The 27,117-nt window shown below is 35.9% G+C and overlaps 1 protein-coding gene across 1 annotated transcript in view; it reads right to left on the minus strand.

The window, feature by feature from the left end:
• USH2A (usherin) overlaps positions 1 to 27,117 on the minus strand; it is a gene marked incomplete at both ends in the record, with an annotated part of 554,530 nt that overhangs the window by 210,941 nt on the left and 316,472 nt on the right. The window contains one exon of the mRNA XM_081039194.1: positions 5,192 to 5,371. Coding sequence (XP_080895320.1) covers positions 5,192 to 5,371 — 180 coding nt within the window. The remainder of the gene's footprint in view (positions 1 to 5,191; positions 5,372 to 27,117) is intronic.

Raw genomic sequence — 27,117 nt, forward strand, 5'->3', positions numbered from 1 at the left:
TCCCACACCACCACCAAGCAGTGCTCCGGACACGAACTGGGTGTCCTACAATTCAACTCCATTCTATACTATTTACTCAAAAATAACATCAGATTCTACAGCTTAGGGGTTCAGTCTCACAAGACATGCTCCTCCCCCAACTTCAGATGCCCTGCAAAGCCCAGGTTGTCATCCAATCAAAGGGTTCCCATGGCCACCTCCTTGGGTTTGATTAGTTGGCAAGAGGGGCTCCCAGAACTCAGGAAACCCATTTACACACTAGATTACTGGTTTATTACAAAACCTGTATCTCAGGAATGGCCAGATGGAAGAGTTGCATAGGGCAGGGCATAGGGAAAGGAGGCAGAGCTTCGCACCCCATCTGAACATACCACTCTCCTTACATCTCCAACCTGGAAGTTCCCTGAGCTCTGTCTTTCTAGGTAGGCTTCCTTTCAGAGGCACAACTGATTGAATCTGGGCCACTGGTGATTAAACTTAATCTCACATTGTTTTTGCATCCCAGGGGGTCAGGGGGATGGGACTGAAAGTTCTAACCTTCTAATCACCTGGTTGGCTCCACTGTAACCAGTCCCTATCCTTATCGTGTTTCTCCAAAAATAAGACCTAGCCAGACAATCAGCTCTAATGCATCTTTTGGAGCAAAAATTAATATCAGTCTTATTGGTCTTATTTTACTATAACACTGGGTCTTTAATATAATATAATGTAATGTAATGTAATATAATGCAATGCAATGTAATGTCATATCATATATATATATATATAATATAATATAATACCGGGTCTTATATTAATTTTTGCTCCAAAAGATACATTAGAGCTGATTTTCCGGTTAGGTCTTATTTTTGGGGAAATACCGTAGGTGCTTTCCAAAAAATCATTTCATTAGCATAACAAAACACACAGTATAGCTCTCATCACTTAGAAAATTCCAAGGGGCTCTGTGTCAGAAACAGGGGTGATAATTACAAATGAATTTCTTATTATAAATCATAATACCACACGAGGCCAAAAAGTCTTGGTAAAAAAAAAAAAAATAGAACAAATTGAGTCACAAGTACATGTTTATCAAAACAAGCACTGTGCTAAGCTTATCATGTATATTGTGCTGTTTCACCCTCTATCAGGTGGGAATTATCATCATGCCTATTTTATGGATAAACAAACTGAGGCTCAGATATATCTGTGGATTTGCTCATAGTCTCCCAGCCAGTGAGGGAAAGAAGTGAAATCAAGTTTAAATTTATAGGATTCCAAAGTCTATGCTTTTACAATGTGCCTAATTATTAATTCCAAATAGATTTCACTCCTTTTCTTTCACCGTTGTTTGCGTTGAGGTGAGAGGTCAAAGAAAGGAGAGACAAACTAAAACAAATTCTGAAACAAACCATTCACAACCATTTGCCTTTCCTCGTTTTTTATTTTCTAGTAAAGCACCTTTGGAAAAGAAAAACATTCCTCTGGCTTAGTAGTTTTTCAAAGTTTGTAGAATATAGTAATTCTCATCAATTGGAAGGTATAAATGACAAATTATTTACTGTCATAGAAAACTGGATTGAGTTTACAAATGGAAGGTGGCTCTGAGTTCCTTTCACTGTTACAATAAAGCAGGTCAGAAACAGATAAATAGAATAAAATTATTTCTTTTGGAAAAATATAAAACTTTCATAACAAATCTGTTTCTAACTCATCAGTATGGAATTTGTCACTAATCATTTTAAACTATGCCCTTTTATGCTTCTTCTGTCTCTCTTAGCTTTCTGAGTAGTTCTTTGATGTAACAAAGACAGTTTCAGACAAGATTTCAGTTCATCTGGAAAAAAAGGTTTAAGTCTGGAGGCAAAATGCAGTGTATTTAAAATTTATATACTCTATAATGCCTTTGTTCTGAACTTGAAGATCCTGCAAAACTTCTAAGCTTCTTTGCCTCCCTCCTCTAAGCTCATTTGTTCTTCCTTTGCTTATTATCATGCAACTGCGGCCGTAACTGGTGGTCCCATCGTTTAACTACATGCAGAGTCATGGCTGACCCTTTCTGATCAATTGCCAATCCATACAGGTTTGACTGATAAAAGAGCCAATTAGATTTAAGCAAATTAAGGGACATCACCAATGTCAACCACTTATTAAACGAAATGCGGAATTCCATGCATACCAAACACTAATGCACGGAGCCCCATTAAGAGTTGAAATCCTAACCCCATTAGTAACTCCAGACCTCGAGGGGGTAAAGGTCACAGGAAAGTTTCATATTTATGGATTAACATTTGGATTCCGTTTTTATTCTTTTAATTCTTTTCCTAGAACTCTTGAACTTGTACTATAATGCTATTCAAGAGCTTGGATTAAGTATATTCTTCATTTCTAAGAGTGTCTTGGTGCTAAGTACAAACATTATGTTATTACAAACCACCTAAAATATAGTTACTGCAGAAGTACAAAAACTTGAGTACATAGAAGTAGTTAAGGATATGCTATATAATTGGAATAAAAAACCTCCTCCAGTTGCCCAAATTAATATTTGAAATTCATTTTTTAAAAAAAAAGTATATGCTACTTGAGATTTTCTACTATGTATGTACTGAGCTATTCTTTTTATGCTCTCCCTTTCCTTAATTTCTATATTCAAAATAATCTGTTCATCATATGGTGTAATCATGTTTTTCTGTTTTTTTTCTTTTGGTCAAAGTTGAGTTTTATTCTTTTCAACACTAATTTCATTAAACAGCAGGAGCAATGAAACTGGAAGATTTGATGGACTTAACTAGGGTTTGAAATTAGATATTGTTGGATTTTAGTTTTTCTTTAAATTTTTTCTGCCCTTTTTAAGGTAAAATTGGTATATAAGAACTGCACATTGATCATATTTTTTCTTCTTCTTAGACAAATACACAGAGCTAATATCAGCTAAGATGTCCCCTAACCAGCCGCTGAGAGATGACCTACCAGGGTACACAGTGTCCCCTTATCTGTCCTCTTCTAAATCCCTGTATGAACCAAGGTGTGTTCATCCTATGCCTGCCTAAGAAAAGGAAGCACTACAGGGAAGGACACAAAGAGTGATGAGCTGGTGCCATCTCAGGGCATTTCTTATCTTCAGCGGTCCTGCTGTCCTTACAGTCTGGGTCCCCTCACATCTGCATGGCTACCCCATTCCTACACTGCATGAGTATTCAGAGGAGGTCACGTTCCCCACAGTTGGTTACAATACAAGATTCTTAGGTAGAAGATGAGTCCTGAGTAGGTCTGAGCAATGACAAACTTACAATTTAAAACTCATAATTAAGCTATCTTGACTGATTTATGGATTCATTCAGTCACCCATTATTCATTACACACGTACCATGTGTCAGGGTTGGTCTAGGCACTGAAGATAAAAATGTGAATAAGAAATCGTCCCAGCTGTGTAGAATCTTATAACCAGTAATTGTGACAGTCAGATCAGATAGGTCCTTTCAATACAATGTGATTCTACAGTGGGACACAGAAGCTACAGAAGGGCCCTATCTCAGCCTCGGCTGGTAAAAAAAAGATGGCTTTCTGATGGACCCATTTCTAACTTGAAATCTTAAAAATGAGTAGGACGCGACCAGATCAGGAGTGTAAAGGAGGTTCTCCAGGCCATATGTGATAGCAAACCTTTGATAAAGTTAAAAAACAAAAACATTTCTGTTTTGCTCAAACCTTCTATTATGCTTTTAAACTACACTGAGAAAAATACATAGCTAAGGGTATTATCATTACGATTTGTACATAACCCAGTACTGAGAGATAGTAGGAATTCAACATCACCATCAAAGAGATCTAATATTGAAATCAAGGAAATGGTAATAATGATAACAATCCAAATATAATGGAAAAGTAAATAGCATATAGAACCTTCTCTGCCCACAAGTTGGTTTGCTTCTGTACATCGCTTCATTTATTATTCATTTCAGTATGAAACACAGTTCACTGGACAAGGCATGGAAGATTTCTTTAATAACTCTCAGTACTAATTTAATTCTACTTAAACACACATATTCTTGTGAATGCCACATGCTTTTCAGCATGATTTTATGTGTAAATCAGGATAATATGTTTTCAGGTCATTAAGTAAAAGGAAGCATGAACTAAAACCTATTTAATCAATGAAGTATCACCTTTAAACTGCCACAAGGTCATAAAAAAGATAATTTCAAAGCTATAAGTTTCCTAATTGTAATCAACAACAATCTAATGATGAAAAAAAAAAAAAAAGAAAAAGTGCATCTAATGGCTGTAATAAACTTGAGCAAATCATTGTCTGTCTTTGAAGACATTTTGCTTCCTCTTTTGGTGAAGGGCCATCTCCCAGATTCTGGATTTCTGAGCACATCAAGTGAAAGACTGCACGGTGCCCAGAGAGTGTGGACCTGGGGGCCACCGTGACACGAGCATGCCCAGAGCAGAGATGTCAACTTCACTTTTACAACGACATTTATAAAACGACACTTCAGTTTCTTCCTGTTTACATAATATTAGCCCCTCGACTAACCCATGGAGATCCCTTCACACAGTGTGTACTGAGTCAGCAACGGCAACTCGCTGTGTTTAACTGAATTATGCATGTGTGTGTATGTATCTTTCCAGTCGTGTGAGCAGAGTTTTCCTATTCTATTACTCGCACACTGCCCTTTTTTGCCAAATGGAAAGGGTTAGATATACCTCAAAATGAGTTCCTAAAGAAACCAGGAATGAGAGCCTTCTTAAAAAATTAAAGCTCGAACTGAAAGTATACATTTTGAATCTAAATAAAGTCTCAAACAAAAAAGCATTACCCGATCTTCCGAACATGCATAAAGCAAGAGACATATGCACACATGGTGCGAGGTGAAAGAAGTCTCAACGAAACAACAAAACAGTATTCATAAAGGTGTCTCAATAGACCCACCAAAAATAAAATTAAGCCTCTAAGTTTGTCTTTGTTTTTTTTTTTTTTTTTTTTTTTTTTTTTTTTTTTTTTTAAGAGAAGTATGCCTTTATTTTCCTTGTTTCACAAATAAAGTTGGCTGTGTTGGTTGCTTTTTGGGCATTAGTCAAAGAGACCAAATCCCATATGTCTTTGTTTTTTAAACACTAATTCTAACAATGAACGAGGTGTTCAATAGGAACTCCGTTCTCAGACATTTATATAAATTGAGAGAGCCAATGTTGTTCCCAGACTCACCCCCTGGCGGCATCGCAATGGCTGCAGGAGCACTGGTCAAGCTGCCCTGGCTATTTGAAACAGTCACTTGCACAGTATAGTTAGTAAAAGGAACCAGGCCATCGACGAGCACCCAAAGTTCAGTCTCTTCACCACTATGCATGATCCGTGTGTCATTCAGAAGGGTGTAGTTATCATCTGCTGATTAAAAAGGAAAATTATTAAAATCAGCATACTTTAAGGATTCTTTCCTGCTACTATTTCAACATTGTCTTGGATTCCTAAATAGACAGTACCAAATAGAACTACACCATCAGCACCCTAAGAGGCGTCCCATAGACTACTGTCAAGGCACCCACTTTTATTTGATTATTTTGTGAACGTAATGTTACCTGAGTGAACATTGTGTTCTCAAATTCAGTCATCCCAGGGGTCAGAATAACTGCACTGATATTCTCAGACAGTATAAAGCCACATCCCTAGTATCACACATATAAGTAAAAAATACTGTGCTGACATAAATTGATCGCTTGGTGAATTATTTACAATTTGTTTGAGGGTTTTTCAAATTCTTGAATTTTCTGTGATATGCAGACTAGGAGGAAATGACACTCTTTTTTCCCCAAAAAGAACTGTTCTGGATATAAATATAGTCAAATATATGAGTCATATATATTATGTATCATCAGTTGGGGTAATTTCTGCTCATTTTGCTTGAGGGGGAGTTGACTGCTTTCTATCTAAAGCCCCTTTAAATAGGAATTGGTCAGAATATCCTGAAAAGAAACTGGGGATGGAAAGTAATATATGCCCACTTTGATCAGAAGATCTACTTTTTAGCTCTGTGGGAAAATGCAGAGGCTCCCTGGCTGTATAAAAGAATCACTTTTCTTTTCCAGCAAACCCATTCTCAAACCTCAGCACGTCTAAGACACAGGAAAATTCTGCTGATTGAGGACAGTGTTTCATTTCCCTCTCCTACACAACGAGGTTATATCCGAGGCTAAGAAGAGTTAGAAAGTGAAAATTGTGTTGTAACATTTATATCACTTTCTACGTTAGATGCTTCGTGAAATTTACATGAGGCAAATTTTTCAAAATATCGCTTAAATTTAGTAAAATTTAGTTATACTTACTCTCAACACAGGAAAAAAAGAACCATTAAGAACAGTAATGTTTATTTCAAATAGCCATCTCCCTTTGCCAAAACACATTTTATTATATGCACCTTTAATCTTTCCCAGAGGGAATAAATAGCATTTACAGACTAGAACATGGGAATAATAATCCCTATTCATTTTTAGTAAAATAGGATAAAGACATACTCACAGTTTAGGAATGGTTCTAAATACCTAAAATGGACAACGTACACCTATATATGCATAAAACATTAGCAGGAAGTTCTGAAACCTGCAAAGTAGCCTCTGATAACTTCACGATGCATTGAAAAGACATTTCCAAATTATGATATATTAGCTTCCATAGGATTTTTACAACTAGTCAACTTAATTTGATGGAAGATTATTGAACCCCACCTTCATCAGGAGTAGACTTAGGTAGGTGCAGATAAAAATAAGCTCAAAACGCATAAGACATAGTTCCCGCATTCAAGAAACTTCGTTAAGATTAAATATGAATCACTTCAACCACTGTCTATGAAAAATTAATTCAGCCACATCTGAAGGATTCCATAAGTTCCCATAATGCCTAGCTCCTGGGAAGTCTTTTCAGTTATAGAGGAAACAACTACCGCTATTGCCACATGTCCCGTTGTAAAATTTTGAAATGGTCAGATTATCTGGCATGACCTGGGCAGATGTGCAATGACCTGTGAAGTATAACTGTGCACATCTTTCAAAATAATGAAAATTACAAAACCACAATGAAAATTCTAAATCTAGGCCAAGAGAATGCAAGTTTACAAATTCCAAGCTAGCTGTAAATATAAGATGGATGAGTTAACATCTATGATTAAAATATTGGGGAAGCTTTGTTTCCCTTGCATTTTGTTGGTTTTTGAAGCCAATTTCTAGCTGTAAAACAAACACTATTGCCAGCTTTGAAAATAGCATGGCCCCGGAAAATATATTAAATACCACTTTAGTCTAAGTTTCCCAGAAAACATTAATACATGGTAATTATACAATTAGTTGTAACATTAAGTTCTAGTTATAGAACAATGATTACTCAGTAATTATAAGAAGTATATAATTACTCAATAATTATGAGAAGTATGCAATTACATAAACCATTTTGTTCAGCTCAAAAAAGAACTCGTACATCTCCAGCAGCCATGCAGCTGAGTGAGTTGCATGTTTTCTTACCCCCACCAACATACAGGGTTTCAACCCTGAACGAAGCTCATTTCCAGTACGCAAATCAGTAAAAGATGTACAGATTTGGGCACTTCCTCCACTTCATTCTCCCTGCCCTCTCTTTCTTCCTTTGAACTTGAACAATTTGGGCTCCTAGATGCTGGGAAAATCTCTCAAAATGCACGTTCTCTGATCCCCTCCTCTTGAGAGAGTGTGATTTTCTTCTACCTTTCGCTGCATATACTTTGTTTTCAGTGGACTGGAAAATTCAGTCCCGTTTGTTCAGCCTCAACAATCAAGCTGGAAAATGCTAAAATGATAAGCGTTTCCTATCACAGGTGACCATTCCTATCTGGTTGGCCGCAGCACTGACCCTATTTGTGAGTATAAGTGGAAGGTACAGGCCCGTGTAAGCTTCTGTGTTCTGGAATCACAGCTCCCCATTCCCATCCCCTTCCCCATGCACTGTGAGTCTGAAATGGAGTTTCCCTCTTCACCCTCTTTGTCTGTGGTCAGCCCCACTGGGCTTTCACAGAAGGTTGTTTTAACTAGGCTCTTTGCAGAATGGGGTTGCCCATAGCAGTGTTCCAGTATTCACCTACATCAAAATCACCTGGGAATTCTTAACCAACATTCACAGAGCTAAGTTCCACTCCAGACCTGATACATGAGAATGTCGGGCAGTCGTGCCCAGGATGACTTGGTGATTATTCTTAAGCATGCAGAACCACGGATTTTAGGTTTATTTCATCCATGTTCAAACTGGTCTTAAAGTAATAATCCAAATTCATTTATTCCGCTTACCAAAAATAATTAAGTCACATTAGGCATCCTTATTAATCAATGCCTTTAGATTTAGCTTTGGGCTATAAAATGTTTACTTCATTAGTGAAATAATACATCTTCAGAAAGTGTAAAGCTAACTCGTAAACCAGATATATATTCAGAGACGAAAAATACCTGTGAGGAATTTTAAAATATACATAAAAAGATTTCTGATTTCAGTATTCCTTTCTCCCCCCCCCCACCCCACACACACACTGAGGAGGCAGGGGAAGGAAAGAGTCTTTGTATATTGGCTGACTTCATGCATCACAAGGCGAAAACATGTTTTTTACAGTTCATGTAAAATTTTTAAGTAAACTAGATGATGTTTCAGGACACTCCACATTCTGAAAGATTTTCAAAAAGGTTAATTCATTCAGTCCTACTTGTCTATCTTATTTTCGATGAAAAAGTAAATGAAGAAAACAACCAAAATAAAGCTCACGTTCCTACAGATTTTACTGGCAAAGAACCCTCCCATCACTTTCAAATATGAAGCCCTATTAAAATGTTAACATCAATGTCCACTTGTAATGCTAAAATCTTATATGTAATGCTCTTATTGTTGAATAGCAGGATGTTTTCTGTACAATTCTCATTTGAAGCAAAAACTAGCATATGTAGATAATTTCTCATGTATATATGACTCAGGGATGTGTAAATGATGGCTGTCTCGGGATTATCATCCGGTGGGGTTCTGTAGATTGAAATAGCATAAATGGGTATCCTTTTCCATTCTCGTTATAATCATTGTCACAAGAATTTTAATGCACCATATATTCCATAATTTTTTTTTCCTTTGTGCTGTACTGCTCTGACCTTTTCAATATTCTATAATTTGACTGGCTGGCCATTTCAGTTCTCTGCTTTTTACAGCCTTATTAACTTGTGGGAAAGAGGTGACATGAACAACCAATCAGAGTACATAATATTGCAAAGGTCAGTGCAGTCTTGTACAGTACCAGCACACACGGAAAACTGTATGCCAGGCATTAATACCCTGATATCTTATTCATGTGACAAAGATTGTAACAAGAACAGAAAACGGCACAACATGAATCCATTCTCATGACAAAGATTATAATGAGAAATGACAGCGAACAAACCAAACTGATTCTTGTTACCTTATGAAGATTTTGCATGTCAGACCTGGTCCTGCTTTAAGTTAGCCTTTTTCTGAATCCAATTACACCTTAAGGTAGAAACAGTGTTAACGAATTTTCCCACTCCTCGCCTTAAAAAGAAAAAGCTAGATTTGTCCTGTATTGAGGTCTTCCTTTCAGTGTTGTTCCCTTCTGCTTCACTATCACAAAATCCCACCAATACCAAAATCAAATGACATCAAATGGAAAATAAGGTCTTTAATGTGACCTATGAATTCTAGATCACTCTAGATAGCCCATAATCCTATGTAAGTTACTTTTATTTATTCTTTCTAAGATATCATTTCAAATTATAGTACCTAAAAGGTAAGTGTGTCCTCCAAACTCCATTATTCTAATAGATTTCACTTTTGTAGAGATCGAAAAGGCACTGGGTATTTGTTTAAGTTAATATATGGTTAAAGGGACCTATTCCTGCCCTTACATTTTTGTCAACGTAGGAAATATTTATAGACCTATACCTACATAGCTGCTTCTCCACAAAACACTTTGAAAAGAAAGAAAGAAGTAACCTGTGAACCACTTAGGGCTTCTAGAACTACGGCACTCTGGTAATGCATGGTATTTCTTACCATTATTGTAATTACTCTGATGTGGTTTTTAATTAGTTGTCATTGAGGAAAAGCTGCACTTCGTTGATTCCTCTTTAAAGTGGTCATTCTGCTAGAATGACAGTGGCAGGTGAAGGAATGCATGCGTAGACTATTTCATCACTCACTAAAAGGTGCTTCAGAAACATCTGACCTGAGTCTGAGCTCATGTGTGACCAAGAACAATGGCTCTATGGACACTGGGGATCTTTTGTTTTTCTTCTGGTTATTATTTTTTTTAGTGTTTGCCTAGTGAGGCAAAATTACCCTTCTAAAAATTGTAAATATTTTTTAACGTCCTTTGGAGCGTGGTTTCTTTTCCTTAACTTTGCTCCATATACCACAGTCAATCAGATCTTCTGAAAAGGATCTTGTTTTATTAACAAGAATCTCTTTCACACACACACAGAATGAATTCAGAGATTTATTATGACTGTGGTAAATTAATATGGTCCATTTTCATTAACTATGTTATACTCTGACAAGTCAGATTTTTTATTTTACTTTGACTTATTTTTTCCCCCATTTGGACAAAGTGTTATTTTTCCAAATGAACAAACTATTGATATTATCTCAATCAGCTAAGAGCTATTTGGGCAAATATGCTCCCACAGGATGTGGTCTTCAGCTTCCAAAGTACACACTGGACACGAACATGACTGATTAATAGATGTTTCCTTTGGGCTTCTAGTAAAGACTTACTAAACATACTGAATATGCTAATCCTTTAGTATTATTGCGATGGAATGGATAACTCGACAATCATAATTAATCTCAGAGCAGAGTCTATCACCAATTCTTAATGAAATGTTCATCATTTTCTTTTTAGATACTTATATGCGCTTGAGACAGATCGCCCATTACAGCAGAACCACCATTTGGGGGTCACAATATTTGGGTGATAATTGTACCATGCTTTGTTGGTGACTGCTACCTGCTAGTTACTCAGTCATGTGCTCCTGTACTAATTATCTATTACTGTGTAATGACAGTACCACAAACTTAGCAGCTCACAATAACATACGTTTGTATCTCATGGTTTCTGGGGGTCAGCATTCTGAGCATGGCTTAATTGGGTCCTCTGCTCGGGGTCTCCAAAGGCTGCAATGAAGGGGTGGCCAGGACTCGAGTCCCATGCCAAAGATATACTGGGGAAGAGTCCCTTGCAACTCAGGTGGCTGTTGGCAGCACCTGGTCCCTTACAGCTGCTGGAACTAAGGGTCTCAATTCCTCACTGGCTATTGTCTGAAGGCTGTCCTCAGTTACTAGGTGGTTGTCCATGGGAGGTTTCCCTGGTTCCCTTCCCATCGGCACCTTTCAATGTCGCAGCTTCCTTTCTCACAACCAGCAAGACAGAGAGTCTCTCACCAAGAGTCTCAGGTAATGTTATCACAGAACCAACATCCCATCCCTTTTGCCATATTTTAATGCTTAGAAGTAAGTCATGTATTTGGACCACGTGCGAGGGGAGAGGATTACACCAGGACACGAATACCAGGAGGGCAGATGATCAAATGCCATCACAGTCTATGTACAATTTCTAAACTGTGGATATTAATCACCTTGCTGGATGAATAAGTTAGTAGCACCGAATTGTACTCCCAAAATACCTAACAAAAATGGGGGAGAAAAAAAAAACTTTAGAAGAGCAAAAATAATAGCATTAACAAAAAAGGCTGAAAATCTTGGAGCAAATGTATAAAGGAAAAAGAGAAAAGGAAACCACCCTCACATACTACTGGTGGGACTGTAGATTGTTGTAGCCACTATGGAAAGCAGTATAGAAGTTCCTTTAAAAATTAAGATTTGAGTTACTATATGACCTACAAATCCCCCTTCTGAGTAGCTACCCCAAATTTTTCAAAATACTTATTTGTAAAGATATATGTACCCCTATGTTCTTTACAGTATTATTCACAATAGCCAAGACATGAAACAACCCAAATGTCCTTCTATAGATGACTGGATAGAGAAGATATTCAGTGGAATACTACTTAGCCATAAAGAATTAAATACGGCCATATGGAACATCATGGATGGATCCTAAGAGTACTATGCTAAAGAAATAAGTAAGATGGAAAAGGACAAGAACTGTATGACTTCACTCATATGTGGGGTGTAAAACAAGAAGCAACACGTGAATAAACAAAACAAAACTCATAGATACAGACAACAGAATGGTGTTTTTTTTTTGTAAGTAACCGAAGCTCATGTGGGCCCTTGACCATTGGGTTGCCAATCAGATGCCTCCACCCGGGGACCAGACACCCTGACAGAGTGAAACAATGACTCAGGTTTAGTTCAGGATTCTTCTAGATGTCTCTAGAATTCTTGGGAATTCTAGAAAACAGAGCTACAATTCTCCAGGGCAGCTGAGTGGGGGTGTCACTGCCAGTGGGGGCATCCTACTGTCCCTTCCCTGAGGTATAAGCTCGTCTGAGCCAAGTTATTTGTGGTTTTCACACAAGTCTGGCTCTCCAGGCTTCCTGGTAATTTTTTGAACTGCTCAATTCTCTTGCAGTAATTCATTGTGTCTTATTTCACCAGAGTTTTCTTTTTTTTTTTTTTTCTGATTGTTGCTACCAAGAGACTAGTCATGAATTGAGAAAGTGCTGAAATGATGTTCACCATTTATTAACATTGGTTATTTATAGATAATGGGGTTTTAGTGAATGTTTTTTTTCTATATTACATGAATTTATAAGTTTGCATGCACAATTTTTATAAAATCCAAAGGATCATGAGCAGGTTGAAATATCGAAGGAAACATACGCACAGTATTTAAATTTTTAAATAAATTATAATAAACTCAGGGATCCACTAACTACAGCACCCAGGCCAAATCTGGCCAGCTGGCTCTTTTTATAAATAAAGTTTTATTAGAACACAGACACAGCTTCAGGCACTGCTATGCTACAACTGGGAATATACGGCAGAGCGCTGCTTACAAAGTCTGATATGTTTATACTACGTGGCCCTTCACGGAAAAATATACCAACCTGTGAATTAAACAACGGAAGTGACTACCTCTTAAAAATGCTCTGCCTTCCTGAGGAAAGAAAGTCATTTCCAATTTCTATACTGGTTTTCTTAAGTAAACTCTTTTTAAAGAGTGGAACCCGGTATGTGGAAAGAACACTTTATAGTAATATGGCCCGATCTTCCGTCACTGCACTGTACTGATATTAGGGCTTTGCATGACTTTCATTGTTCAAAGTTATAAATGCAAATTACCGAAAAGGCAAGGCTTAGGAAGAAAATGTTACAGATAGTCCCGAGTTCCATGTATCCAACAAGTTTGCAAATGGAAATCCAAGCACACTGCTTTGACTGCAGTGTGATAACCCTGTCCTAAGGGCTTCATAAGAGTAACTGAGGAGGAATGAACAACTCTTTCGCTGATAGGAAGGGTTTACTGTTTCAACTGCTGGAGAAAGACTTATTTAGACTTCCAGAGATAATATGCCAAAAACGCAACTCATCCCCTTCCTACAGATCTTGGTGAAAACAAATAAATGGATAAGCAAGGCTAAAACATGTGCTGAAAGAAGCAATTATGGTGCTAGTAGTGCCTTGTAATTATTTAAGGAAATAATCAGATAAGTGTACCAAATACTGCCTTATTCTAAATATAAGAAAATGAATGCAAAAAGGTGTAACTGTGCCTATGCAAAAAATTGGCTAAAGAACCAAGAACAAGTGGCTGGAGTCAGAGACAAGAGAACTATAATGCGGTACCATGAGTTCCAAAATAAGCATTCAATAAGCAAAGGATTCATAAGACATAAATTTGTAAAGAAAAGGGGTTTGATATACAAGCGGTGCCCTCTTGAGCAACAACTGAATCAATTTTGCTCTCTAATTCAAAGTTGAACTGTTTTCCTCCTTTAAATTCCCCAGATGGTGGCTTCTCAGCCTGGATAATTATAGAAATAAAAAGAACCAGCTTGAATCCTTTCAAAGGAATTTTATTCGCCTTAACTGTTTTCTTATTGTTAACCTAGACCAGTTAGTGTGGTTCACTATGAAATAAACATGTGAAAACAGGTAACATCTCTGTGATGAGAAATAGTTCATCACTTACCTAATGTAGCCTGAGAATGCGGTTTCCAGCTACTGATCATATTAATTTTTTTTTAGAGAAAGAATAAAGTTATTTTAAAACTTAACTTCATCTTAAGAAAAATATTAGGGAATTTGAACCGTTTATCAATAATGTGATAGTTACATGTTCCAATCTTCATCTTTTAATCCTTGCTCATTGTTTAGGCTTCCATTGTCGCGATCCAAACCAAGATTATTATTTGCTATTTAAACATGTTCATAAAGCATCGATGGCCATAAGAACATGTGGTTATTTGGGGAGATGATCAGAAAGAAACTGGCTGAAAAACCGACCTGGGGATCTCCAATCCATAGTCAAATATCTAGATTGATTGTGTCACTTGCAATTGTATTGATTTCAATTGGAGCAGCTCACCCAAGGGAATAATAAAAATGTGGAATAAAACTGATTTATGAGAACAAAACAAATCCTTTCGTGAGCAGTAATGAATTGGTACTATTTAACCCTTTCAATCACAGAGTAAAAAAACTATTTATTTTTTAAGAATGCTGAGCTAGCCAAAAGAAGTCATATCAGAAATGCCAATATTGCCAAGTGCCATTACACTGAGTTGTAATGTTGGGAAAGAAATGCTGTTCTAAGCTTGAGGAAGGTGTCATTGACATACAACATACTTCGAGCTTTCCTGGGCCAGCTTCTATGTGGCATCACAAATGATGGAACTGTAAATCCAAAGTCTTACAGGATCACTCAATAAATGTTTATTGTGCTTATTTACCTGATTTATAAGACAGTTGAGAAAAACAAAATATGGGGGCACATTAACTACACTGAATTTTTTCCCTTAATATAGATGTTCTTTATTTTAATCGAAGCTTAGTGTATAAAGAGTTAAATTGAGATGTCCATGAATAACAAGGATATCCAAGGGTTATAGCTTTCTGCATAATAAAGGTACATACAAGTATTTGCCTTAAAGAAAATTAAAGGACCGAGAAAAAAAATGAGATGTTTTGCACATAAAACTAAACCAACCGATTTCTATCAGTTGATCCAACTAGACAACCAGTTGATTTAATGAGAAAAAAATAATCAGTTACCTCACATTCCTGGGAATCTAGTAGAAAAAACATTCTCGATAGTTTGGCACTGATTTAAGTTTTAACTTTCCCACTCGCACTGACATCTTATACACATATTCTAACCCTGTACTGTCTAATACATTAGCCACTATGCACATTGGCTTATGTGTATATGAAATGAGGCTAACATGGCTAAGGAACTGAATTTTTACTTTTATTTCAGTTTAATTAATTTTAATGAAAAATTGACGGCTGATTTTTGTTACTGGAAAACTTCTTTAATATGTTGGTATGTGAAATCTTTTTTTTAACTGAAAACTTTATAATGTAAATACAGATTAAATATTTCTGATAAAAATGATCGCTGATTGGAAGTATCCTGTAAGTGTAAAATATACACATAGACGTATGACAATGTGCTATCTCATTATTAAGATTTTGATTACATGTTGGAATGATAATATTTTGGTTATATTGGTTTACGTAAGACATACTACTAAATTAATTTCAACTGTTCCTTTTTACTTTTCTTTTCATGTGCATACCAAAAAATATAAATTTCTGTGCGCTCAAAGGAACATCAGAATGCACCATTAAATGCAGGTTCATTTTCATCTTAAACCGATTGAAGAAAACCATATTATTCCAAGATGTGGCTACATATCTTCACACAAAATGAAGGTGAAATTATTTGCAGAATGCACAGATTCTGTTCAATACATTGCTCTGAATCCATAGTCCAATGAAAGCTATGACAGAACTGCTTGGAAGGGATTGCTATCAGAAAGAGTAAGTTGATTTGTTATCGATTCTGTCACTTTGGCTTGTACTGTCATGGTGTTTAATGAACGTATATGAAGGTAACTTTATTTATCCTCGCTGGCATAAAAAGGCTTTTAAAAAAATTAATACATTTTACTATTTACAATGAAACATAATTTAATTCAGTTTGATGGCACCAAAGTTATTATAGCATAATAATTTTTCTAATATGATAAGTTTTCCACATATGCCATACAGAGTAAATCATTAAACAGGAAACAGTACAAATCAAAAAGATAATAAGAAACTATTATTATAAAGGGATAAATTATTAGAGAAAGGTGAAAGTGAACCATTTCAAATTGAAGGGATTTAAGTAAAAGTAAGATGATAATAAACAGTAATTGCAAGTGGTTGGACTTCTGAAAGAAGTGGAAGATTTTTAACACCCCACGCTTAATGAATTGAAGTCTTTTGTTCCCAATTCTCATGAGAGATTGGAGTTTTAAGGCCTATTCTTTCCTAAAATTTTCTAAAAATTTCGCTCTAAGATGACATGAACTACGAACTCCCTCCTCTTTTTTTTTTCTTTTGGCTTCATTCATTCCTTGCATGCTTATAAAAGAAATACTTATTTACTATAAATTATAAGACTATGTCAGGCACTATAAAGACCAAAGTTAAATTAAAATCATTGAAAATCTTAAGATCATCACTGCCGTTGTGTTAATATTTTGGTGTATTTTGGTACGTATCATTTCATATTTCAAAACATATAAATATATTATTATATTTCACACTCTTAACTAAAATTAGTAATAAGCTGGAGGGAGAAGATGGGAATGTCACCTATAAGATAGAAAGGTATTTTCTAAATACTTAGGATGTTAAAAGCACAAAGATTAAATTGTTGCAGTGAGGACTCAAAAAGAAACAGTTTATAGATGCAATAAATGGCCCAGGAATAAGCACCATCACACATTTAAATCTCTGATAAAGTTAGGAAAATAAAGCAATACATGTTTGAACTCTGTATAGAAAAAAATATTTTTTACAAAAATCCAAAAACACTATTTTCTAAACCTTGTAAACACACCAAAAAGATAAATGATTGAAATATTTGACTGTAATGAGTAATAATTACTATTCATACTTTTAAGCTGTCACACAATGAAAACGCATTTTAAAACCTCTAAAATTTCCTAGGCAAAGTGTGTGAACCAACAAATAAGAAAGACAAACAAATCCTAAGCATATGGAAAATGTGTGATCTCAACACAAATAAAGGAATGCAAATTAAACTACTTATCATTTTTACCTGTCAAATTAGTACAACTACAGAGAGATGGACATATCTGTGTACTGTTAGGAGAGATATGAATTGATGTGATTTTTCTTGAAAGCATTATTTTCAACGCATGCCAATCAAGTCTTAAAAAATATTCCTGAACTTAATTTAACAAATTTTAGCATTATATATTAATGATATATGCAGAATTGTATTTTAGCAATATTATTTCTAATAGTAAAAAAATAATAGACCTAAACATCCAACAATAATGGAATGGCTTAATACATTTTGGTATTTTAATGCCCAATAATGGCATGGTAATAATGGTAAAAATGAATGGCTAAATTTCCGTATATCCATACTATCGATGTTATGTACCCCTTGAGAATGCTTTTTATGAGTGTTTTTCATGTGATATGAGAAATACTCATGATGCATATTAAATGAGTGGTGTAGAATATAAGAATTATTTGTAGTAAGATATCAAAAAAATAATATATGTGTGTGTATGCATGTATGTAGGTATGTATACACATATGTATATCTCCACGGAGAAAAAGATGGGATGTTAAGTGAAAGTGGAACCCATTTATAATGAGTGTCATTTTGACACAAATATTTCTGAAAAAAAATTTAAGCCTACACTACTAAATTTAAATAATATCCACCAGTATAACCACTAGGAAAAAAAAAAAAAGACAACTGTGTAGGTATCACAGTTATACGCTAAAATCCTCGAATTACCTGCAGAATTCAGTTTGAAGGAGCTCCTGTCTATCTTTCCCCATCTTATCCTATGCCATTCTCTTCCTCTTCCACTGTGTCCCAGCCTCACTGGCCCTCTTTTATTTCTTCAAACCCACCAAAACTTTACCCTCCTCACATGCTTCACAATGTCATCCCCTCTGGAATTCTTTTTCCTCTAGTCTTCTCTTGAGTTAGTGTCTACATGTTACCCTAAATGTCATCAGCCAAAACGGTCTTCCCTGATCCTAAAATTTATATTAAAGTTCCTATTGTAAAATCTTAGTGACATATACTTTTACCTTAATTCTGTTTAAAGTTTGCAATTTTATACTTTATGTGATTATTTGATTAATTTCTATCTCCCTTTGTAAACCACAAGCCCCTTCAGTGCAGAACTACATCTCCTCAGTTAACCCCATAACCCTAATATCTACTAGAACCTCTGTCTTCTCCATAAAAGCTAGAGATAAAAGCTAGATATATGTCTGTGGTGTGAACATATGGATGAATGAACACATATCTAAATTTAATTCTGTGATTTCAGATATTCACTCCTCAAATATAAAAGTTCTTCTACCTCCCCAAAGGCATATGACTATTGAAAAAACATTAAGGTTTCTATGCAACTTCATTTACAAACAAAGAATCCCTATTTTCAGAAAATTGGTGTGCTTTTTTAGATGGTCTACTACCATCCTTAGATTGTTGCTTTGTTGTTGTTTTGTTTTCAAATGAGTAAAGTAACTCACTGATCATCAGAACTTCACACAAGTTAGGAAATATTAGTTCTCACAGGCTGTTCTCAGTACACAATATGATGATTTTGGAGTTATCTAACAGTACTTCCTACGGGGCCAAAGCATCAGGTTTGTGATTTTCATAACTCTATACGACGACAAAGGCACATCATCCTCCAAAGGGTTCCGTAATTAGCGCTACACAGAAGCAGCCCAGGAATCAAAGGCGGGCATCTCCCGCTGCAGGCTGTGTCTCAGACGCTGGGGAGGCATGCTGGCCCGAGAGGAATAAATCATTTTCTATTTCTCTACACAATCCACTCTTCCATTTCCCTCTAATATTAATTCACAACTGACACTAATTTATCAAGAGCCTCCTTATTCAAAATCCAGATAATTATGTATGATGGTTATACTTTCAGTCTAGAACTATCTAAAAATTGATATTTAATCAGTGAACTCTGAGCCCTTGCCATGACAAAGCATACAAAAATTAATGCCTCACAGGTATGCTCTTGGCATACAGCTATTGGTTTAAAATATGTATCTGTCCCATGGCTGACATCCTCATGTGAAACTCATCTTGAATCTACTAGAAACCCCCAAATATTTAAATCTGTACCAAAGCAATAGAAAGATTTAATGGAATCCCCATCAAAATCCCAATGGCATTTTTTAAAGAAACATAACCAAAAAAAATCTTCATATTTGTATGGAATCACAAAATACCCTGGGTACCCGAAGCAATCCTGAGAAAAATGAGCAAGCCTGGAGGTATCACATTCCCTGACTTCAATTTATAGTACAAAGTGACAATCATCAAAACAGCATGGTATAGGCAGACAAACAACACAAAGACCAATGGAATAGATTTAAGAATGCAGAAATAAATTCACATATATATGGACAGATTATATTTTAAAAAGAAGCCAAAAGCATACAATGGGGAAAAGAAAACCTCTTCAATAAATGGTGCTGGGAGAATCGGACAGCCTCTGCAAAAGAATGAAACTAGACTGCTATCTGTCACCAGATATCAAATTAACTCGAAATGGATCAAAGACTTAAACATAAGACTTAAAATAATAAACTTCATAGAAGAAAACATAGGTACTAACCATATGAATGCTGGGCTCAGAGAGGATTTTATGAATTTGATTTCAAAGGTAAGGGAAATAAAAGCAAAAATAAATGAATGGGACTATATCAAACTAAAAAGCTTCTGCACAGCAAAAGAAACCATCAACAAAACAGAGAGGCAACTAACAGAATGGGAGGAAATATTTGCAAACAACACCTCCAATAAGGGACTAATATCCAAAATACATAAAGAACTCATACGATTCAACAAAATAAACAATCAACTAAATTAAAAAAATGGGTCAAGGACCCGAACAGATACTTCTCCCAAGAAGACAAACAAACGTCCAACAGATACATGAAAAACTGCTTAACTTCCCTAGCAACTAGGGAAATGCAAATCAAAATCACAAGGAGATACCACCTCACACCTGTTAGAATGGTCGTCATTAACAAGACAAGAAATAACAAGTGTTGGAGAGGCTGTGAAGAAAAAGGAACCTCATACATTGCTGGTAGGAATGTAAATTGGTGCAGCCACTATGGAAAGCAGTATAGATGTTCTTCAAAAAATTAATAGAATTACCATATGGCTTAGAAATCCCTCTCCTGGGTATCTACCTAAGATATGGAAACATTTATCTGTGAAGATATATGTACCACTATGTTTATTGCAGCATTATTCACAGTGGCCAAGACATGGAAATAACCAAAGAGCCCTTCGATAGATGATTGGATAAAGAAGATTAAAGAAGAGATTAAAGAAGATGTTTTATATATATATATATATATATATATACACACACACACACACACACACACACACACACACAAACACAATGGAATACTACTCTGCCATAAGATGAAAAGATGAAATACTGCCATTTGCATCAACATGGATGGATCTTGAGATTGTAACGCTAAGAGAAATAAGTCAGAAAAAGTCGAGAGCCATGACGTCACTCATATGTGGCATATAAAACTGAAAGCAACAAATGAACTGGACAAAGAAACAAACAAAAACTCATAGACATAGATAACAGGTTAGTGTTTACTCGAGGGTAAGGGAGGGGGTGGTAGCAGAAGAGGGTAAAGTGGGTCAAATATATGGTGATGGAAGGAGAACTGACTGGGTGGTGAACACACAATGGGATTTATAGATGATGTATTACAGAATTGTACACTTGAAACCTATATAATTTTACTAACAATTGTCACCCCGATAAATTTAATAAAAAAGAAAAGAAAGAAAACCCCAAATCAGCCATGGCATGAATTTGAAAAACGTATGAACATTTTTTAAAGGCTTTAACTACTTCCCCTTTGAAAAGGGGAATTTGATTAGAAAAATATGCGAAATCTTCGAAAGCCAAAGGTAAGTCACGTGAGGGTGAGCTGATGATGATATCCTCTATTGACAGTCCCCTCTCATGAGCAGGTAGAATGAAGAGATTCCTACACAAAGCATATGAAATGTGAACTTATGCCATGAGAATACAGAAACCCAGCGTTCTCTCGGGCCTCTGTGGGTTACACTCCCGGACTCACTGAGCAGCACAGGGTAAGGGTTTGCATTTCATCATCACTCCGTAGCTTCCACACACACAAGAGCACAGAGTTGCACTTGTTCATTATGTCGAGAAAATAGCCAATTAGATACGAGACACAAATTCAATAAGCTGCTGTGTGAGTGTTGAGAACAGATGAGTTCTTAAGTAAGTTTGATAAATTAATGCCTAACTCCATTCTTGTGGAAGAATATGTCCTAATTACACATTTCTATAGCTTTATTGGCCATGACATGATATACAATCAGAAGTGTCAATATACTCAGTGGGTATATATTCTATAGCTAAATGTTTGCAATGACATATATCTTATTTTTGCAGCAACAATACAGCGATGGTTTTCAAGTCCATGTAAAATGATTTTTGTTTCCTGAGTGCTTATATTCGTGTGTATTTATACCTCTAGAAATGTGTTGAATCTTTACACAAAAGTATATTATAATAACTGTGTTTTTTTCATTTAGCAGCAGAAACGCTTGCTTTCCCAAAAACAGGGAGAAAGTAATTTTCCTAGTCCCTCTATATAATCACTGCTTCTCATATTACTACTTGCTTTGAACATAACCTTTTCTCACAGTTGTCAATCTTAGTATCACTTGTGTTAATTTTAAAACATCAGAAATGGTCCAGGAGAGAGGTCCAGGGCTATTATCTATAACCAAAAGAACTCCCTAACATGACACTCATTTAATCTCTTCTGTGTCTCTAAGGAAATTGTACAGTCAACAAGTGTATAATGTGGGGGAAAAACCACACACAGTATCATGCCTTTAACATGACTGTATTTGATGAGTATTTATACATGAAATACTATTACCTGCTCCTTTAGACTTTTACCGAGTTTCAATTTTTCACATATTAGGTTTTTATCTAATAAAAGGGTAGAGCTGCACTTTCTCTGACCTTTCTTTCTAAAAAAAATTAGACTATCAGGATAAGTGATCCTAAAAAGAAGAGGGCCAGCCACAAGCCTCATATTTCTGCTTGTTCGGCTGCCAGGCAGACATCATGCTCCTTTTTTCTCTGAAGTGTTTCTCTCCCTCCTACAAAATATATGTTAGAAGATCTCAAGCGAGCTCGCTCCTGCTGCCTGACCCTCTAACTCATTACGGGGAAATGAATTCAAATTGCCAGAAAAGAAGCTGCCTTTTTTATCTTCCCGCTGACTGACAAGCAACTATGAAGTTCTCCAACGGGATTCCAAGTTACAAGCTGTACTGCTCACTGGAACAATTCCCCCACTGGCGGGGGTTCCCAGAGGGCAGCGTGTCACTTACAAGGCATGGTTTGCAAGTGCTGCTCTGAAAGTGCACATTTTCCATCACACTAAAACACCGACATCAGGGACTATAAAACAAAGCTGTCCCTTTCCTAACAGCATTAGCCTTCCTGCAGACTCCTTGGAAGTCTAAAGCATTCCCACATATAATTATTTTCTTTACCCTCCCAAAAAGAAAGAAAAAAAATGCCTCTCTACCCTTTCCCCCCCTTTGTATTTTTTTTTTTTTTTTTACGCATCGCAGTTTATTCTGGGAGTAAAGGCATCTAGAGAATCAGATTGTGTGCAAAGGTCTCTGAATTTCTCTAGGTAACCTTGAAAGAGACACTGCATTTTCATGAATTTTTGAGGGTTTTTTTTTTTAGAGATTCACAGTGTTTGTATATACTGACAATCTAAAGCGCTATTTCTGGTGACCCATAGTTCCTGGAGAAGGGAAGCCTATTCTGGGTGCAGGTATTTTAAGGTAGTTAAAAATATGCAGTCAGCTGTTTAAACCCTGCAGTGAAGCCTTTACAGGTGCAGTTTCAGTCCCCCTTTAGTTTCTTTTGTTTCTAGATGGGCACATCCAGATGGATGGTAAGGAGCAAATGCTTGATACCCACACTGGAAAGAAGTAGTCATTCTGATTGCAAAGGAGGAAATGTTTACCTATCAGAGATTAGGGAATGGGGAGGGCGGTCCTATTTCTATTCCTCTACTTTTTCTACCTAGAAAAGTCCTATTCCTGCTTTAAATCGCCCACAGCCTTCTACATTACCACTGCAGAGAAAACAACACGCCCCTGCTTCAAGAAACACTGTAACTTCAAGAAACTAGAATCTTCCACCCCTTAGTACTTCTGTAACACTAGCCTTAGGTCTCAGTCTTAAATAATCTCACGTTCAGGGGTTTTCGTGTGTTTGATCACCACTCACAACCCCTGGAGAAAGAAATGCAAACTATGACAAGGGGAATTGAGCATTACAAAGCCACGATCAGAGTTTTCCTGGATAATCACTGAGGGCCCTTTTATCCTCATAGGCTTCTACCTTAGGGCTCTGACTCACCCCTCAAATAACTTCCTGATTACATACAAAGATGGGAAGAAGATAAACCATTCTTAATACAACCACCCAGAGATAACTATTGTGGGTGTGTGTTCTTTCCAAATTTCCATTTCCATTTTTAAAAACAATCTTCAAAACTAATCAAGTTCTTACAAGGAAAGACAGCATCGGATTAGTGTGAATTTCATTATTTGGTCTCCCTCTTTCTTTCTCTCCCTCACTCTTTCTCTCTCCACTTTCTTCCACCCATTCCTTCATACCTACCTTTTTTTCCTCCCTTCCTTCCTTCTCTTCCCTTTCCTATCCTTTCCTTCCACTCTTCCTTTTAAAAGATTTATTCCTTGTTGAAGGTATCCGCAATGGGAAGGAAAAAAAAAGAATGAAACTCCTAAAACCGACTTCTTGTACCTTTCTATATTCAAAGAGAAGAACTTTATTGGGGATCAATAAAATGCTTCATTTTCACCAATATGAATTTATTAAATCAATCTTTTTTAAACATAGTATTTCCATTTGCCAATGGTAAAGGATCATTTTCGTTCACCTCACCAGCCCTCTCCCCACCAGTAATCCACATTCCCTCCTTCTCAAATAAACATCTTTATTTGGTGCTACAACACAAAACGGGATTAGGAGCAAGAGGCATTTAAAGATAAAAATTTAGCTGCAACCCCTGTCTTTTCAGAGCAAGTAAGAGTTAACAGAGCACAAAGGACTCAGCAATTAGCACACCCTGATGTTTTGCCTTAGAAGCTCAGACACAAAACAATCGGTCAGGTTATCAAGCAAGGAAGATCACATCCCCATCCATTCAATAGGAAAGATAATGAAGAATGAAACTATCCCTGCAAGACTCCACCATAACTGCTCAAGAAAAGGGCGGGACAGGGTGTTGTCTAGTAAGAATAGAATCAGTGCACAGAGGTGAAAGAATCTCGTCTAACAGAAAACAGCATTTGTACAATTATTCTGTAGGGCCTCACAATATTTAATTCTCTTACTAACGCTATGTTCTATTTTCTTTCCTAACAAGTAGATGGTTTTATAACTGTAGTTGAATATAGTTTGGAAACTTTATAAATTATAAATTCTCACCACGCATTCTTTTCATCTACCAGGTAGATAAAAAAAAATGCACAATTTTAAAAAGCTACATGTAAGCCATATTTTTACTACAATGTTGTCAATTATTTTAGTTTTTATTCCTAAATTTATTCCTAAATTTACACACTTCTTTTATTAAAAAAAAAAACACACACTCAATGTTCATCAGGAATGTTTCTACACTTACATATACACGTTAATTCATATACGTGCAGAGAAAAAATAATGAGGTTCAACTGATCCCTGGGAGTTCACCGTTCACCTGTGCAAGGTGAGGGATACATTCTTGAGAGCCACGGAGCACAGACCTCATTCCAAGTCAGTAAATGGCACTTTGAGACCCCAGAAAAAATCGATTTGCATCTTATGCTCCTCATAATGAAATGTATGTTTCAAACCAGGTAGGATCTGTCAGAACTCCATGCTAATCTTCACTTTTATGGGAGAAATTCAGGAAAAGCAGAAGTTATATTCTAATATATTCTAATATAACAGTGTGGGTTGGGCAATCTGTCCTTTTCTACCACTGGCGTTTGCCTGGGCTCTCGCTCTGTCATTCTCCCCTATGTTTTCATGCTCAAGTCATTCTAACCCATCACTGAAGCAAAGGGTAAGGTCCACTGTTTCCAAAAATTGCCCCCCAATTAGCTCTGTGCACTTGTCACACCGACATCGGGTTTCTCTCTTGCCTCTCACACTAGAGAATGATTTGCTTTATCGTTTCTATTTGTTTGCAAATTCTATGGGGCAGAGATCTTTGAGGTCCCATCTTTAGTGTCACTTTACATACCTCTGATTTGATTAAAAACTAGTTGACAATCTAATTAATCAGGTTATCATTTTCTACCTGGTGAAATTTCTGTGCTATAGAGAAAATGACAACAAACCCTAGTAACAAAATAGCTGCAGACACTTGTTGAGGTTAAAAGATATTTATATCATCCAATAAGTATAAATATGTGAAAGTATGACTTTCTAAAGACAGGTATCTGAGAATGAACTCTATGTATCAGTCGTTCTTTTAAGTTACTTTGTGTTTGTGTGTGTGTGAGTATAATATGTATATTATAATTTACAATTATATATGTAATTTTAAATTATGTAAAATTATATATAATTATAAAATATCAATGAATAAATTTAACAAAAAGATACAAGATGTATATGAAGAAAACTTTAAGCTCTTGTGACAGACACAAAAGACCAACAGAACATATAATCATATAATTGATTAGAGAAGACCAACATCATAGAGACAATACTCTAAGTTAACCTAGAAATTCAAACCCATCCTTTTAAAAATAGCATAAGGACTTCTGGGGGAAGTAGCAACTTATCAAAACTGATTGAATGAAAATTAGAAAAACATGTAGAAAAATTCTATAAAATAAAAATAGTGAGGAGGAGTAGACTTACCAGTTATTAAAATAGTTTTTAGACCTTCAAAAATGAAAATACTATTATAATGTAAATAACGATATAGAACTGTTCAGAAATATTTATATGCAAATATTCAAATCGGGGACTTTTTAGAGATGCAAACTCAAACCATTTAAAAAAATACAGATTATTTAATAAATGGTTTTGAGACAATGGGATATTTTCTGGGAAACAATAAGGTTTGAGCCACATGTTACATATTATCTCTGTATAAATTCCAAATATATTGAATATACATTTATTTTAAAAAAGTGTTAAGGTTAGAGAAAACACAGACAAACGGGGAAAAAAAATGCTACTCACATAAAAAGCCCCTACAGCTCAGTAAAAATATGGACAAATGATACAAATAAAGAATTCACAGAAAAAGAAACACAAACAATGTTTTAACATATGAAGTAAGTTCAAACTAATTCCAAACAAGAGAAGTGCATGCTCAGGATACCATCAGATACTAGTTTGATATAATCAAATCAGCACCGCGTGCAGATGACACAGCTGCTGAGCTACTGTTTCCCATGAAAACAAGTCATATGTCCTCCTTTTATGGAAAGTTGACAATATCTAAGTTTCAAATTTTCATTACCTTAGACCTGGCAAATCCTTTCAGAGAATTTTTTATACTAATATACTTACGGAAGTGTGAAATGACACACCTGCATCTTTATGCATTAAGGCATTCTTTGAAATAGCCAAAGATTGGAAACAACTTAAAGGCTCATTAATAGGGAATTGGTGAAACCAATAATGGTATAATCTATACAACTGAATAGTATGAAGTTGTACAAAGAATGAGGAAGTTCTTTAGGTGCTGATGTGACAAGCTGTTTGGAATTATTACGTTACAAA

Source organism: Rhinolophus hipposideros (assembly GCF_964194185.1).
Source record: "Rhinolophus hipposideros genome assembly, chromosome: 26".
Classification (NCBI taxonomy): Eukaryota; Metazoa; Chordata; class Mammalia; order Chiroptera; family Rhinolophidae; genus Rhinolophus; species Rhinolophus hipposideros.